This window comes from Cyprinus carpio, chromosome B12 (assembly GCF_018340385.1).
Source record: "Cyprinus carpio isolate SPL01 chromosome B12, ASM1834038v1, whole genome shotgun sequence".
Classification (NCBI taxonomy): Eukaryota; Metazoa; Chordata; class Actinopteri; order Cypriniformes; family Cyprinidae; genus Cyprinus; species Cyprinus carpio.
Window position 1 is genome coordinate 17,766,447 of NC_056608.1, and position 16,274 is coordinate 17,782,720.

At 36.1% G+C, this 16,274-nt stretch overlaps 1 protein-coding gene and 1 pseudogene across 3 annotated transcripts; both read right to left on the reverse strand.

Annotated features, from left to right (window-relative positions):
* Positions 1-8,696: 8,696 nt before the first annotated feature.
* LOC109099939 lies at positions 8,697-11,062 on the reverse strand (annotated as a pseudogene).
* Positions 10,279-16,221, reverse strand: enpp7.2 (ectonucleotide pyrophosphatase/phosphodiesterase 7, tandem duplicate 2). 3 transcript variants are annotated; one of them, XR_006156131.1, is made up of 9 exons: positions 15,910-16,221; positions 15,327-15,472; positions 14,610-15,242; positions 14,269-14,512; positions 13,830-13,953; positions 13,634-13,721; positions 10,732-10,869; positions 10,504-10,624; positions 10,279-10,423 (listed from the first exon to the last, which is right to left on the reverse strand). XR_006156131.1 is itself a non-coding variant. In XM_042735814.1 (7 exons), exons 1-6 carry the CDS (start codon positions 16,154-16,156, stop codon positions 13,661-13,663), a joined length of 1,455 nt encoding a protein of 484 aa, XP_042591748.1. In that variant the 5' UTR covers positions 16,157-16,221; the 3' UTR covers positions 10,731-10,869; positions 13,634-13,660. The 3 variants fall into 3 exon arrangements, 2 of the variants coding, with proteins under 2 accessions (XP_042591748.1, XP_018969353.2); XM_042735814.1 differs by lacking the exons at positions 10,279-10,423; positions 10,504-10,624 and having other exon boundaries at positions 10,731-10,869; XM_019113808.2 differs by lacking the exons at positions 10,279-10,423; positions 10,504-10,624; positions 10,732-10,869 and having other exon boundaries at positions 13,300-13,721.
* Positions 16,222-16,274: the final 53 nt, after the last annotated feature.

Consider the following 16,274-nt stretch of genomic DNA (forward strand, 5'->3'; position numbering starts at 1 on the left):
TATTTTATTTCACATTGTAACCAGTGTTTAGGTAACCAAACTCAATTAAACTTCTTTTTGCATTATTATTTTTTTTCTGAATTTATTTATCTTTCAGAAGGATACATTAGAATCGCTTTAGATCAGTAGTCATAATTTAGGATACTGTTAAATGAACAATGCCATCGTGGTTTGATTGATGTGTGTGGAAGGATGCTTTGTTTTTTGTGTGTGTATGATGGATGCACTAGTTGTTGGTTATTATAAGAACACGAATTAATTAAATAAATCCAAAAACAGATTGTACAGACACTGTACAGCTGTGCCCGTGTCATTGATTTTTGCATCTAGCAAATGTATGACTATATAAAACTTAGAAACACAATTATTTGTGTAAACACACAATTATTAGAATGCACAAATATTATAAACTGAAAGGCTATTCACATCCACAAAAAGGTTGGCTAATTATTACAGTACATTTATACCTCTATATTTTTATATATTGAAAAAATGTTAACCAGAAGGCATGTAGGCTACTTTTTTTAGACACCCCATTTCTATAAAGACTGATTCATTCAGTCTGGAAAATTGAATTGTGTATAGGTCACCACAGCCCAAGCCATCGTTATATACAAGATTCTCTTCAAACTGTTGCAACGCGATATAGGTTACAAGACATTTGCCGCCAAAAACGCCCCTGGCGGCAAGGCTAAAAATGCGGCGGGTAGGCTACTTGCATGCAGTTCATTTCAGAACGTAATGACGCACGAAATCCAGCTTGCGTCAACAGCAAAAAAGGGAGATGTGAAGCAGTGGCCCAAAACGTTAATTTGTCGCATGTGTATGTGGACTAACAGTATAAATAACTTAGAATTAAGTGTTAGGAAGTGTGATTGCTTGGTTTATACTGTCTGATAGTTCTCCTTCACGACCAGGTAAGACGGTGAAGCAACTCTTCACGCTTAGCTTCATGTTCCAATTCTTTAAAAGTTTGTCTTTGTACATTACTGTAAGTCTTGTTTTTTATGATGGTCAAGTGAGGTGGTCATAGGCCTTTGGGCATATGGCCAGTTGCCCTCTTGGTTAATTTGTCTTAGATATTCACAGTCATAGAGGTTTGGCTCCATTTAGCACATGACTCATTGTACTCTGATTTGACTGTTTATATAGCCTACGTGAGATTCCATAACCAGATTTTGATTAAACCTTTGTCCAGAAGGACGTCATTTGTTTTTACATTGCAAAAAGCATCTTGCGTATTACTGCCATATTGTACACCTCACTGCTCACACAAATACAGAAAACTAAACCATATATGACACAGATGAATGGCAGCTTTTGTGTTCGGCCGCTTTGCAAAAACGATTCTGAAGCATCTATCCATCAAAGTACGAATGACAGATTTATGGCTTTACTGTTGAGACCATTTCCCTCTTTACATAGATATTACCTCCTTAATCTTGCAGCTACATATGAGTTATTCAACCTGGCAGGCATGAAAGCATGAGGCAAGCATTGGAGGAGAGACCTGCACCCACATGCTGGCACGAGGAGACGTTATCATGGATTAACGCCTTGTTTCAGCTCAAAGGAATGCCTCATCAGAACTGCTTGGGCGGGACTGTAGGAGCGAGCGAATTGAGGATATGGAGGTGTTGAGTCAGTGTTTCCATGGTGGCGTTGGAGAAGAAAGCATGGTGCGCTTTCTGTGCAGTGACACCTCATTGACTGGTATGTCTGAGAGGTGTGCTGGTGTCCGGAGCCAGGCGGCCGTACCACAGAGCTTGTCAGAGTAAATCTGTCGTCGCAAACCCCTAAGAGGTCTCACCAGAGTGCGAGGCGACATGGTTCTTGTCCGCCCCCGCGAGACAAGGCCGCGGGAAGACATGGCGTTTTACCAAGACCACCAGTGCATCTTGGCTGGTCCTTGTGAAATAGTTTAAATGGTTTCAAACCTCATCCACTGAGAGTTTTATTGGATAGACCACAATAAAAAAGCATCTATATTTGAATTTAGATTTATATGACTGTTCAAATTAATATAAGACGACTATTTCGGTATATTCTGCCCGTTGAGAGGAATAAAGGCAGCGCTGAAAAAAGCAATACACCATGAACCTGAAATAGCCCTGGAAAAATAGTCCAGATGATCCTCTTGATACTCCGTTCTGCATTCCCTTCAGTTCAGCACGTTTGTTAAGCCTCAGATGTAAACATGCTTGTTTCCCGGCTCAACCGTTCTTCTGAGGGCTGTGCGTCGCAGACATGTGCGTAGTCGGAGGGAAGGAGAAAATCCACTCAGAAGAATGTGACTGTTTGACATGTGCTTTCACAGCTAATAATGGATGAGAGCAGAGAATATTAGAGTGGCCCGGTTAGGAGCTGACATGTTGTGATAGAATAAAAGTGCTATGTAGATCTTCAGAGGGAAATTCCCTAGTGTTTACACTATGACCGGCCAAAACGACAGTCATAACAAGGTCTCAAGAGGAAGCACAGCAGTTAACACTCGTCTCCTTTTTGTCATTACTGACACATCCAAAACTGGATGAAGTTTAAAAGGATACACATCTGTATTGACAAAAGGGAATATTACATATTCAGTACTAGCCCAACTGAAAGCATTTGTGGCATAATAATTATCACAAAATTTTATTTCTTTAAAAATGCAATTAATTATGGTGAGATGCTTACAATGGAAGCTATTGGGTCAATTTATGAAGGCTTTAAAAAAGAAATGAGCAGCTTGTAATTTTATAAAAGGACCTTGCATTAATTCTTCTATTAAAACTAACAGTTGTTCTTGTCATTTTAATGGTTGTTTAATGGTTTTGATTTCATGTGGACTAAGTTGTAAAATTGCATAAAACTTTGCAAATAACTACAGAAAAGGTTAATAAGCAATTTGTGATTTTTCACACTAAAATCATGAAAAAACTTGTATCACGGGTTATTATAGTTAACAAAACTAAAACCAAAAAACATGTTGCTACATATAAAATATAAAAAAAACATTTTATTTCAGCTAGTTTCCACATTTAAAGAAATTAGTTTATTATTAATTATAAATAATAATTAATGAAAACTATATAGACATTAAAAATACTAAAAATAAAACAATTTCTAAAACTTTAACTACAATTAAAATAAAAAAGAAATTATTCAAAATATTAATAAACTACACAAGCACCAAAAGAACACTGACATGCAAATTTATTTCACTTTGATATTTTTGAAATGTATTACGTTTGTATTAAGTTTAAATTTGGCCCCATTCACTTCTATTGTAAGTGCCTTACTGTACCTCAGATTTTTTGCTTTTTTGAAAGAAAAGGAGGGACAAGTCTAAATGAATTTTTGTGGTTTTCAACATTCTGCCACAAGGATTGTCAACTGAGTTTAACTTATAATATGCTTAGGTTTAATATGTCCGCTGAGAGACATCTCATTGATTGGAGTGTGCTAAATTTCTGCATTCAAGACTATGTTGCTTTAAAAGCGCCCTGCATTCAACAGCATAAAGAATGATCTCTGCAGACAGGAGAAGAGTGTGTGTCCTGCAACAGTAGTAGAGCAATAGACAGAGACAGAGAGACAGAGAAATGTTATTGCACTGGAAGATGGATAGGAGTCTGGCGCGCGTGCCAGGGGGAGACTCCACATTTCCAGACTGGCTCTGCTCTGGCGGAGTGTGTGTACGTGCGTGTGTATGTGTGAATGTGTTTGGAGGGGGCTACACTGCAGCACACTGTTCAAACTGTTTATGCATACCAGCCTGCACTGAGTGCCTCTTTGTCATGAGCTGTTTACTTAAACTTATTTTGGGAAAATTCCACATGACTGGACGGGATTTCACCATAAATCATTGAATCTGCAGCTTTGTGCAATGATAACTTCTGTCAGTCATTTAGTCCTCATAAGCTCTCTTTCTGCTTTGTGTTTTCCCATAGAACTGACTGGTATTGTCAGGCCTATTGTGTGTAGTTTAAATTGAATGTGTGTGTGTGCATGCAAGGGAATTGGAAGAAATGAAAATCTAAAGAATTTAGTAAATAATGTGTGATTTTCATCGTTAACGGTTGAATGCAGTTGGTTCACATACAGTACAGTCACAATTGTTTTGAGTTTGAAAATACTCACTATTTCCACTAGGTGGCATCAGTATATACTGTATAAAATATGCTTCATATTAAACAACATAAAGCAGTAGAGAGTCTAAAACAACCAGTCAAAATGCTTCTACTGTATTTTCCAGTTTTCTTTAAAACAATTCATTTTTTATTACAAATTATTTTATAAGCATTTTTTAATTTAAAACAACTTTTAAAAAATTACAAACTATATTTTCAGCATTTCTAATTTAATAAAATATTTTAATTACAAATTATTTAATCAGCATAACAATATGAATGAAGGGTTAATTGAAAAATGTACATTGAATTTGAATTTCTAAATATCTTAGTATTGTAAGTATTGTCCCTCTCTTCTGTTATTGACCTGTGTACTTGATGCCTTGATGTGAATACTTAAATATAAAATATTTTCCATCCAATCCATCCATCCATATCCATCCATCCATCCATCCAAATTCCTAAAACTTTACACCAAGGTTTAAATGGAAAAAAGGCTCTAAATGTCTCAATGTTGTCTCAGATTTTTGGATCCCTGTTGTAGTAAATGACAAGCAATTCAAGAATAAGTGAATGTCCCTCCTAAAACAATGTTTGCATGTAGTCAGCTTTTATCTGGTCCTCATCATCTAAGACTTTCGCTCTGTTGGAGAGTGAAGGTAAAGTAATACATCAGATTTTTATAGAGAGGTAATGTGCTGAAAAAAATAATAATGGAACTCTATCATACCTCATATTCGCTTTCTGTCTTTTATACATGTTGTAAGATGTAACAACCATAAACACAAGCAGTAAAAATCCAGCCACAGCAGCAAGACCAACAAACACGTTATGAAGACTTGACTTCGAAACATCTACACGAAAAAAGGTTGATTGATGACCTTTAACTTATGTAATTTGTGATAAGATGATGATAGTGCTGTTCATCATGTGTTATTGGTTCATGGGCTCATATGGTGAAGGACAGGGTAAAATAGTTGTAATACTTTTCCAGGTTTTTATCCATTTGCTGACAGAGTGATACAATTTGATGGTATTATTTGTTTGAATGGTGTAATTTACATTTCTCAAAAAAACAGATCTGATGACTGATAAGTTGTCTTTAACTGTAAAGATAGCTAAGAGCAAAGCAGAAATTGAGTTTGATATTATAAAGCAGTATAATATAGCAGATTATTGCTATTGTCTGTAAATATCATATTTTCTAAAGTATGATAATTTTTACCTCTTAAAATAATCAAAATAATTTTTATATCGGACATCAGGATATTAAATAAGTATACACTATACATATACAAATATATACAATATAATAAGATTTGAATTATTTGGTCAGATTTGTAAGATATGCACTTTTATTTAGATTCCTCCAGATTCACCTCCAGAATCACATGGCTATCCATTGGATATCAGCATATGTCGCGTGTTATCCAGTGACCCGTCATTGATTTCTGGTTTTATCTCCAGTAAGTGGCACATTAAAGGGTAAACATGAACGCTCTCAAATGGTCCAACCAACAAGTTTCTGTGGAAATCTGGTTCTACTGCCCTGAACAACGGCTTCATGTCCATGTCCTCATTGTCATGGCTGTGTTGCCCTTTGTAAGTCTGGAATACGTAGAACTGGAATAGCATTTAGATCATATGAAATAATCACATATAGCATAATGTTGTCCATGTATATTTACTGTGTCCATTAGGTGTTTACTTCATGCTCACCCCATTGATGACATATGCTGGGTCTGCATAGAGAACTGTGGGCAGGATGCATGGATGTTTGGAGTAATGCAGTCGAGCAGGCATGTATTCTTTCTTGTAAATGTGAAGGTTTGGATAAACCTTTTCAATCATCCCTTCTTTGGGCAACAGCAGCCCAGAAGGTCCATAGTTCACCATGTGGAATTTCAGATCTTTCAAAGAGAATCCAGGGATGTCAGTGAGTATTATCTCTTTTACGTCCTCTGCTTTGAACACGGTGCTCATTCCATGGTCAGCTGTGATGATAATATTCAGATGGTCACCGAGTCCATCTTTCTCAGCAGTTTCTCATACAGTATGTAGCCCACAGTTCGGTCCACTTTCTTGACCGCCTTGTGCCACTTTGGAGAGTCGGGTTCGGAGTTTTTGCTTGTGGACTTTTGGGTTGCTGGGTTCTGAGTTTGCAAAAATATAAAGTTTTTAGTTTTTAACTTTTTACTTAGTGGGTTTATTAATTTTTTCCAGTTGATTCTGGGTCGGATTATTTCTTCAGTAATGTAAGTGGATATCTTTTGCTATATTATGTAGACTGTCAACGTCGTTTTGATTAAAAAAAACAACTAAGTTTCTGTCTTTAATCGCAAATTTATCTAAGAAAGAGTAAACTTTTTCTCTTTGGCTGAAATGAATTACAAGTAATCCCAACCTACACATTAAAACTGTTAACTAATTAATCGCAAATTTTCTCTGAAATGAATCACAATTAATCCCACCTAACATTAAAACTTTTATATGGCTTTGAATGAGTTTAAATTATTCCAAATACTACTGATGTCTCTATGAAATTGTTCTCTTTCCTAATATTTAACTGGCTATAGCCATCCAACATTACAGTATAAGTGAGAGCTATCAATTTTAACATTTATTAGACTTAAAAAAAAATAACAACATTTAATTTAAGTGAACTTAAAACAATCTTCACAAAAACCCATTAATAAATGTCATGTATAGCTAGCTGTGCTGTGGAAATATATAGGAAATATACAGGAATTGAATAAAGTTATCAAACACTTAATTCTAAATTAAATATAGATGAATCCTTAAAGCTACAAAAGGGTTTGATTTCCTCTTTTTCTTCTGTTCTTTTATTAACAGACATCACAGCAGCTGGGTTATTATGTTATTTTGGCTGCTTTAAGAGCTGCTGCTGCTAAATGTCACATGAATCTAGGAGGCATTGTGTTTTCTCGCAACTCTTTACCTTTTCTGGCATGCTTCAAGCAAGCTATACAGTATGTATATGTATGTACACAGTATAATGGCTGACAGGACAGGAAAAATTGTTTTTAATGACAAATGGCCTGACAACATCTCTCATCTGATCGCAGTTCACAATTGTATTATTGAAGCTCCTTATCACCTGAACTTTTTCTGTGCTTGTTCAACTAGTGCCTGGCACTGAGGCGAAGTTGGAGTGTGTGTCTGAAAACTTTCCAGTTTGATGTGACCATAATGTCGGTCTGTGTATAAATAAACACAATTCTTGTCATGAAAAAAGAGACAAAACTGCAGTTGTAAGTGGGGTGGCCAAACCTAGCTCCGCCCCTGCATTAATTGGGTTAAATATTTTTAACCCGTTAAAATGAAAAAAATATATCGCCTGTATGAACGTGCTATTTTGAAAGCACTAGTTCATACATTTGGCAGTAACAGATCCAACATATCTTTCATTGCATTCATGGTAAATGTTTTATCAGTTTGTGTATCCCTTAAGAATCAAATCCATGACATTAGCATTGCAAGCATTATGCTTGTCTGTTTGGGCTACAGTATATGAACACTCAAAGTATATTGTGATCTTGTGTGAACTTTACTTATGCCAAATTTACACCATAAATGTGGCACTGCAGCACTTCTGAAGTGGTATTTAAGTGTCTTTACATAATATTTAATGCTGCTCAGAGGTGGCATAAATACACTTGTGCAATTGAAATGGCAAAAAACTAAGCATTTGGACTTTATCAATCAGACAGTGCTTCAAAAGGTGTGCTACAGTATAGAATGCAATCTGCATAACGATTGTTTCTTTGCAAAAGCTTTCTACATGTGAACAGTACTGTGGCTCTTGAGTTGGACCAGCTGGACCAACAGCTTGGACATTCCTGCTGGTCTTTTCGGCATGGAATCCTGCAGTCTAGTTCTTTAAGCACAAGGTTAGGTTAATTTATGAATGGTCATTGATGATTTGTAACCACACAATATTAATGCATATTCTTCGGTTATTTGATTTTGAAATGATGCATACTTAAAATTGTAAATATGTGTCCCAAAGAAATGTCTGTGTTATGAGTATGGTAATGCATTTGAGTGGTAGTTTCATTTTTCCTAATTTAATTTAGCGTAATCCTCTTAATTGTGGTTTAGATCTGCACAAGAGTCAGGAGTAATTTTGTACTATTCTTCTTTATAAATCTCTGGTGTGAATTTATATTTTGAGGTCATTGTGAAGCATTTCAATCATAGTTCAGGTCAGGGCTTTGACTTGGCCACTCCATGGTGTTTTCTTCTGTTTGAGGCCTTTCACTTCTCCATAATTTGCTCATCCATGATATATGAGTATATTTCACTGGCCTCCATCGTGGTCAGACCAAGATAAAGAAAAGAGAATACAACAGTTTCCTATCATTATTCATATTATATAAGAAACACAAAAATACTGGACAGATCTTTTAGTTTTGAACTTATAGGTCTTCAAGATATTCAAAGTACAAGCTCTTTAATCCTTAAAATCCACAATCCCATTTGCGTACACACACACACACACACACACACACACACACACACACACACACACACAAACACAACAAACACATACTTTCCATCAACTTGCATTATTGGTATTGGTAATTTAATGATCTTGAAATTAACGCACATGCTAATATGGCTGGATTCATGTGATACACATTTCATTTCATAATGCTTTTTATGATACACTTTCCCACCATCACCTGCTTAGTTCAGTCCAATGCTAGCTGTTTGAGGGTATGGCGATGTATTATGTGACTATTGAAAACAAATGTGTATACAGTAAAACTGTATCTTATGCTCTTCCATTGGAGATAAAGATATCTATAAGTATAAATAATGATCCACATCCTTTTTATGATGTTAGAGGTCTATATTACAATACAATATTTTATAATTTCTTAAAAGTTAGAAATTCTGCAGTTCAAATTTTTTTTTTGTCTAACCTTTTAAAAAAAAAAAAATCAGTTGTCCCTCTTACAATGATGTTTGCTTGGAGTCGCTTTCATCTCATCCTCATCTCATGTCTTTTGCTCTGTAGGAGAGTAAAGATAAAGAAATGCATCAGATCTTCAGAAAACACAAAAATGGTCTCAAAGAGAACAAGTAACAAGTCTTAATGTAGCTCTGTGCAGTACTTTGGAGTAATTTTGCGTCTTTGATATTCATTGTAGGATGTAACAACCACAAACATAAGCAATAAAAATCCAGCAACAGCAGCAAGACCAATGAACACATTCTGAAGACTCGACTCGCGGACATCTGTGTGTGTGTGTGTGTGTGTGTGTGTGAGAGAGATATAGTGAGAGTGTTGTGAATTAAACTAGTTTTATTGATTGACCTGAATGTTATGTAATTTATGGTCTGCAGAGTGGCACCTACTGTATATCTTATCAAGCTAACTCAAAGTTTACTTTTGTGCAACACAGCTATTATGTTTTATATTATAGACTAATTGGGACAAAATGTTATCCTGATGTTTAAATATTTACCTGTCAAATAACCATTGTGTTTTCTAGTATCAGATTTAGAAACAGGCGAAAAGCTTTCATTTGGATTTACCTCCAGAATCACATGGCTCTCTGTTGGATGTCAGCATGTGTCGGGTTTTATCCAGTGAACTGAGGATGACTACCCTATTAGAGTGTAAACGTTAATGGTTTCAAATGGTCAAACAAACAAGTTTCTGTGGAAATCTGGTCCTACTGCCCTGAAGAAAGGCTTCATGTCCATGTCCTCATTGTCATAGCTGTGTTCCCCTTTCTTTTTCTGGAATATGCAGAACTGGAAGAGCATTTAGAACATGTGAAATAATCACATATAATAGCACAATGTTTTCCGCTATTGTTTATTATGTCCATTATATGTGTTTGCTGAATCCTCACTCCATTGATGACATATCCTGGGTCTGCATAGAGAACTATGGGCAGGATGTGTGGATGTTTGGAGTAATGCAGTCGAGCAGGCATGTCTTCTTTCTTGTAAACATGAAGGTTTGGATACCCTCCTTTCAAGGCTTGATAAACCTTGTCAAGCATCCCTTCTTTGGGCAACAGCAGCCCAGAAGGTCCATAGTCCACCATGTGGAATTTCAGATCTTTCAAAGAGAATCCAGGGATGTCAGTGAGTATTATCTCTTATACATCCTCTCCTTTGAACACGGTGCTCTTTCCATGGTCAGCTGTGATGAAAATATTCAGATGGTCACTGAGTCCATGTTTCTCATATATAGCCCACAGCTCGGTTCACTTTCTTGACAGCCTTGCGCTGCTTGGGAGAGTCGGGCCCATACTTGTGGCCAGTTGAATCTGGGTAGCCAAAATACAAAGTGACAAAATCTAGGTCTTGATCTTTAAATCATTCCTTCATTACTTTGTCTAATTTCTACCTCCATGCCGTCTCATCGGTGTGGACATAAAACCTCGGTTCCACCTCCTTTACTTGGATTGTTTCGTTCTGGTAAGTGGCCGCAGTACCAGGGAAGTGTAAGGATCCTATTTTTTTTTACCCTAAGAAAGGACAAATTTACAAGTCAGTTTATATCCCTTTTAAAGCAAATGCATATTAGGATGTGATATAGAGTATAATAAATGTGCTAAAGCTTTTTGAGATGTACCTGTCGTTGAGCAGTGATCCAAATTGGTAGACTGCCATTATCCCAGTATTCATCCTGTCTTGTAGTATTGTGTCTTCTCTTGTGTGGTTGTATTGAACCAATTGTTTTGAATCACACCATGGTTCTCAATGTACCTTCCTGGGGAAAAATACATATTTTTCAGTGCAATTCATTTTAGGAGTTTGTGTTCTGCTGAGACTTCTCCAGAAGATTACGTTTGTGTTCGTACATTCGGCAGTTGCATATATCCAACACATTTCTTTCATTGGAATCATGCTATACTGTATATGTTTTATCAGTTTGTGCGTTCTTTAGAAATCAAACCTGACATTAGCATTGGTAGCAAGATGCTCAGAGGTGGCATAAATGCATTTCCACAGCAATTTCAACTGTATACTGTGATTAGGGACTAAGGTGGGTCAGAGCAGACATAATTTAGTCTGCATAATTTTTTACTATTTCTTTAATAAAAAGATGCTTAAATACACATTTAGACTTTTTATTATATAAGTAAAAATAAATTCTTCAAAATATTATATGCCAAATATTAGCAAGTTTGTTATATATTATTCAGTGGTTTCATTAAGAACTAAGTCACCATAGATATTGACAGTATTAGAATGTAGCATGTATCTAAAACTTACGTTTTCAATCTATTTACTTTAAATTAGAAATGTTTTGCTTTTTCTCCTTACCCTTACCAGGGAAAAATCACTCAGTGCCAATAACATGACAGGTATTCCATTACTACTGTTGATGTAACAATCTTGCTTTTCTCTGACTGGTCTGATGGTTGTTCCTGATCTAACATACTCAGAGTTTGACTGTTCCTTTCGTCTGTGTTTTTTTTTTTTTTTTTTTTTTGCATACTAAAGTTCACATTATTGAGGTTTATGAAATGAATAACATGCTTATGCCATCTTTTGGTATCTTATCAAGTGGCTTATCAGAAGTTATTGGGCCATCTTTTGGTATCTTATCAAGTGTGAACAGCATTTCTCTGATTTACAGCTCACTGCTTATAAAATGAAACATGGTGTTTGATATAAAGGCTGTATTGTGTGAGCTGTATTGTGTGAAGGTAATGATAAGCGTCTAAACAGTAATTAGACTAAGTGAGTTATTTATCTATGATTGTGCAATTGGAATGGAAAAACTAGCCTAAGCTTTACTACTTTATCAATCAGACAATGCTTCAAAAGGTGAGCTACAGTGTAGAATGGAAGCTGCATAAGGGTTGTTTCTTCGCAAAAACTGTGTAAGTGTGAACAGTACTGTGGCCCTTGAGTTACTGACTAATTTCTTAACCAACTTGGGAATCATCCCTGCTGAAATGATCACCACAACTAGCTGTGTTTTAATCCCACCAGTTCTTGTGGGAAGTCGTGGCCTAAAGGTTAGAGAGTTTGACTCCTAACACTAAGGTTGTGGGTTCGAGTCTCAGGCCGGCAATACCACGACTGAGGTGTCCTTGAGCAAGGCATCGAACCAACAACTGCTCCCTGGGTGCTGCAGCATAAATGGCTGCCCACTGCTACGGGTGTGTGTTCACGGTGTGTGTGTGTGTTCACTGCTGTGTGTATGCACTTTGGATGAACATGCTTATGCCATCTTTTGGTATCTTATCAAGTGGCTTATCAGAAGTTATTGGACTGTCACTGTTCTTACCTAGCACAGTTTCTTTGGATAACCAGCTTCACCAGCTGTACCAACACTAAACAGCTTGAACATTCCTGCTGGTCTTTTTGGAATATGGAATCCTGCAGACTAGTTCTTTAACCACCGCGTTATGTTATGCAAGGTCATTGATGACAAAATGTATTTCCATTGTTTGTAACCACACAATATCTATGCATATTCTTTGGATTATTTGATTTTGAAATGATGAACATTTGAAATTGTAAATATGTGGCCCAAAGGAATGTCTGTGTTATGAGTACTGTATGTTAATGCACTTGAGTGGTTGTTTCATTTTCTTATTCTAATTTAGGGTAATCCTTTAAATTGTGGTTCAGGTCTGCACAAGAATTGGGAGTAATTTTGTACTGTTCTTCTTTATAAAACTCTTGTGTGAATTGCTCTTTTGAGGCCATTGCGAAGCATTTTTTAATTATAGTTAGAAGTCAAGACCTTAACTGGGCATCTCTATGGTGTTTTCCTCTGTTTGAGGCCTTTCTTTTTGACGTAATTTGCTTATCTATGATGCATGAGTACATTTCACTGGCTTCCATTATGTTCAGTCAAAGTAAACTTAAAAGTAATTTTAAAAGTTATGTAGATTTTATGTTGATTTCAACAGATATAAAAACTCCACTCTCTCTTAAAAAAAGAATAAAATAATAATCAATATAATCAAAAATATTTTATGCACTCACAGTATTTCATTGCTGTTTCTTTATATTATATTAGATGAGCACCTATAAAAATACCGGATAGATGTTTTTGTTTTAAACTTCAAATTTGCAGTCCAGTTTCTTTTATGGTATTATGCAGAGCTGTCTGACACACATATATGCTTTGCTTTGTTTTTGCTACTGGTAATTTCATGATCTTGACCCAGGCTTTCAATAACTGAAGCGCACGTGCTAATATGGCTGGATTCATGTGATACACATTCATGAGTCCAAAACACATTTAATTTCATAATGCATTTTATGATGCACTCTCCCACCATCACCTATGAAATTCAGTCAAATGCTAGCTGTTTAAGGGTATATTATGATGACTATTGAAAACAAATGTAAATAATAAGTGGCTTATTTTATGCTCTTCCATTGGAGATAAAGGTCTGTTAATATAAATACTGATCCACCTCCTTTATATGATATTAGAAGTATGAACAATATTACAGATTTTCTTAAAACTTATAGAAATTCTGCAGTTCAAATATTTTGTCTTTGACCTTTTAAGAAAAAAGTGATTGTCCCTCTTAGAATGATGTTTGCTTGGAGTCGGCTTTCATCTCATCCTCATCTCCTATGTCTTTCACTCTGTTGGAGAGTAAAGGTAAAGAAATGCATCAGATCTTCACAAAAATGATAAAAAACAACAACAACAAAAAAATCTTAAAGTCTTCTTAATCTAGCTCTGTGCCATACTTTGGATTAATTTTGTGTCTTTTATATCCGTTGTAGGATGTAACAACCACAAACATAAGCAATAAAAATCCAGCAACAGCAGCAAGACCAATGAACACATTCTGTAGACTCGACTCACGAACATCTGTGTGAAAAAAAAAAAAAAAGTATTGTGAATTAAATTATTTTATTGATTGACCTGAAAGTTATGTCATTGATGATAAGATAAATTGATTTGCAGTGTATGTTAATGTAACTAATATACGGCTGAAGAGTGGCACCTACTGTGTATCTTATCAAGCTAACTCAGAAGTTCTCTTACGGGCAACACAAATATTATGTTTTATATTATAGACTAAATGGGAGAAACTGTCAGCATGATGAATAAATATTTACCAGTCAACAAACCACTTTTATTTTCTTGAATTTAGAAATGGTTGAAAAACTTATTTGGATCTACCTCCAGAATCACATGTCTCTCCGTTGGATATCAGCATGTGTCGGGTGTTATCCAGTGACCCGTCATTGATTTCTGGCTTTATCCCCAGTAAGTGGCACATTAGAGGGTAAACATTAACGCTCTCAAATGGTCCAACCAACAAATTACTGTGGAAGTCTGGTCCCACTGCCCTAAAGAAAGGTTTCATGTCCATGACCTCATTGTCATAGCCGTGCTCACCTTTATTAGTCTGAAGTGGGTAAAACTGGAAGAACATTTAGAACATATGATAACATACTGTATAGCATAATGTTTTCCATGCATTATTATTTATTCTGTCCATGTGTTTACTGAATCCTTACCCCATTGATGACATATCCTGGGTCTGCGAAGAGAATGATGGGTAGAATACGTGGATGTTTGGAGTAATGCAGTCGAGCAGGCATGTCTTCTTTTTTATAAACGTGAAGGTTTGGATGACCTCCTTTCAAGGCTTGATAAACCTTGTCAAGCATCCCTTCTTTGGGCAACAGCATCGCAGAAGGTCCATAGTCCAAGAGGTGGAACTGCAGATCTTTGTAAGAGAACCCTGGAATGTCAGTGAGAACTATTTCTTTTACTTGCCCTCCTTTAAAAACGGTGGTCATTCCATGGTCAGCTGTGATGATAATATTCAGATGGTCACTGAGTCCATGTTTCTCAGCAGTTTCCCGTATGTAGCCCACAGTTCGGTCAACTTTTTTTACTGCCTCACGGCGCTCAGAAGAATCGGGTCCATGCTTGTGGCCAGCTTCATCTGGGTCGCCAAAATACAAGGTGACAAAGTCTAAGTCTTGATCTTTAAACCATTCCTTCATGACTTTATCTACATTTTCCCTCCATGCCGTCTCATTGGTGTAGTCATAGGCTCTTGGTTCTACCTCCCTCACCTGAATTGTTTCTTTCTGGTAAGAGGCTGCAGTGCCAGGGAAGTGTAAAGATCCAGTTTTAAGACCCTAAGAAAAGGCACACAAGATTAATTTTAACATAGATTTCAAAGATGATAACTTAAGTATTTTTGTCTGGGGTTTGAGATGTACCTGTCTTTGAGCAGTGATCCAAATGGGTAGACTGCCATTATCCCAATATTCATCCACAAACTGCGTCATGTAGTACTCTTTCCTTTGTCGTGTGGTTGTGTTAAACCACACGTTATGAATCACACCATGGTTCTCAATGTACCTTCCTAGGAAAAATAAGTAAAAACAAACATTAGATTGTTGGTTCTATGAGTTCTGTATGCAATTTAGTGTCTGAACACTTGGAATGACATCCATTCTCATACATATTTCAGGAGAAGGTGAAATATGAAAATGGAAAACAAACAACTATAATAATAATAATAATAATAAAATCTGAAATTAATTTCAAATTAAAGCATTTTCATTAAAATCTTTAGTACATTTTTGAAAAATACTGCTATTAATTAGTTTTGATTAATTACTAATGTATCATAAATATCTTAATTGTTGGATACAATAGATGCTATTTTACAGTCTATTTTGATATGAAAAGTCTGAGGCATGTATTATTATTTGGCATAAGGCTTTTAAGCTTTAGGGTAACCATAAATGATCTAAAATGTTGTCTAAAAAATCATCGTTTTTTTTTTTTTCTCCTTACCAGATAACAGGGTGAAGTGTGTAGGACTAGTGATGGTCAGGTAAGGTGGAGTGACATATGCTGCCTTGACTCCTTCCTCAGCCATTTTGTCCAGGTTTGGGGTGTCCACATCTCGGTCGTAGTCCCACCTGAACCCATCAAAGATGGTCAGCAGTAGTTTGTTTTTGCCTTTGGTGCAGAGATCTCTGGTTGGAGCAGAGAGAGTCGCAGGGAATATAAGCAGCAAAATGCTCAGTATCCGTAACATGACAGGTATTCCACTACTACTGTTTTACACAGCCTTGATTTTCATCTGACAGATAGGGATTTCTCTGTTCTCTGCTCTTTATTCTTTTGTTTAGGTGCTTTGTCATCAGTTTTTGCAG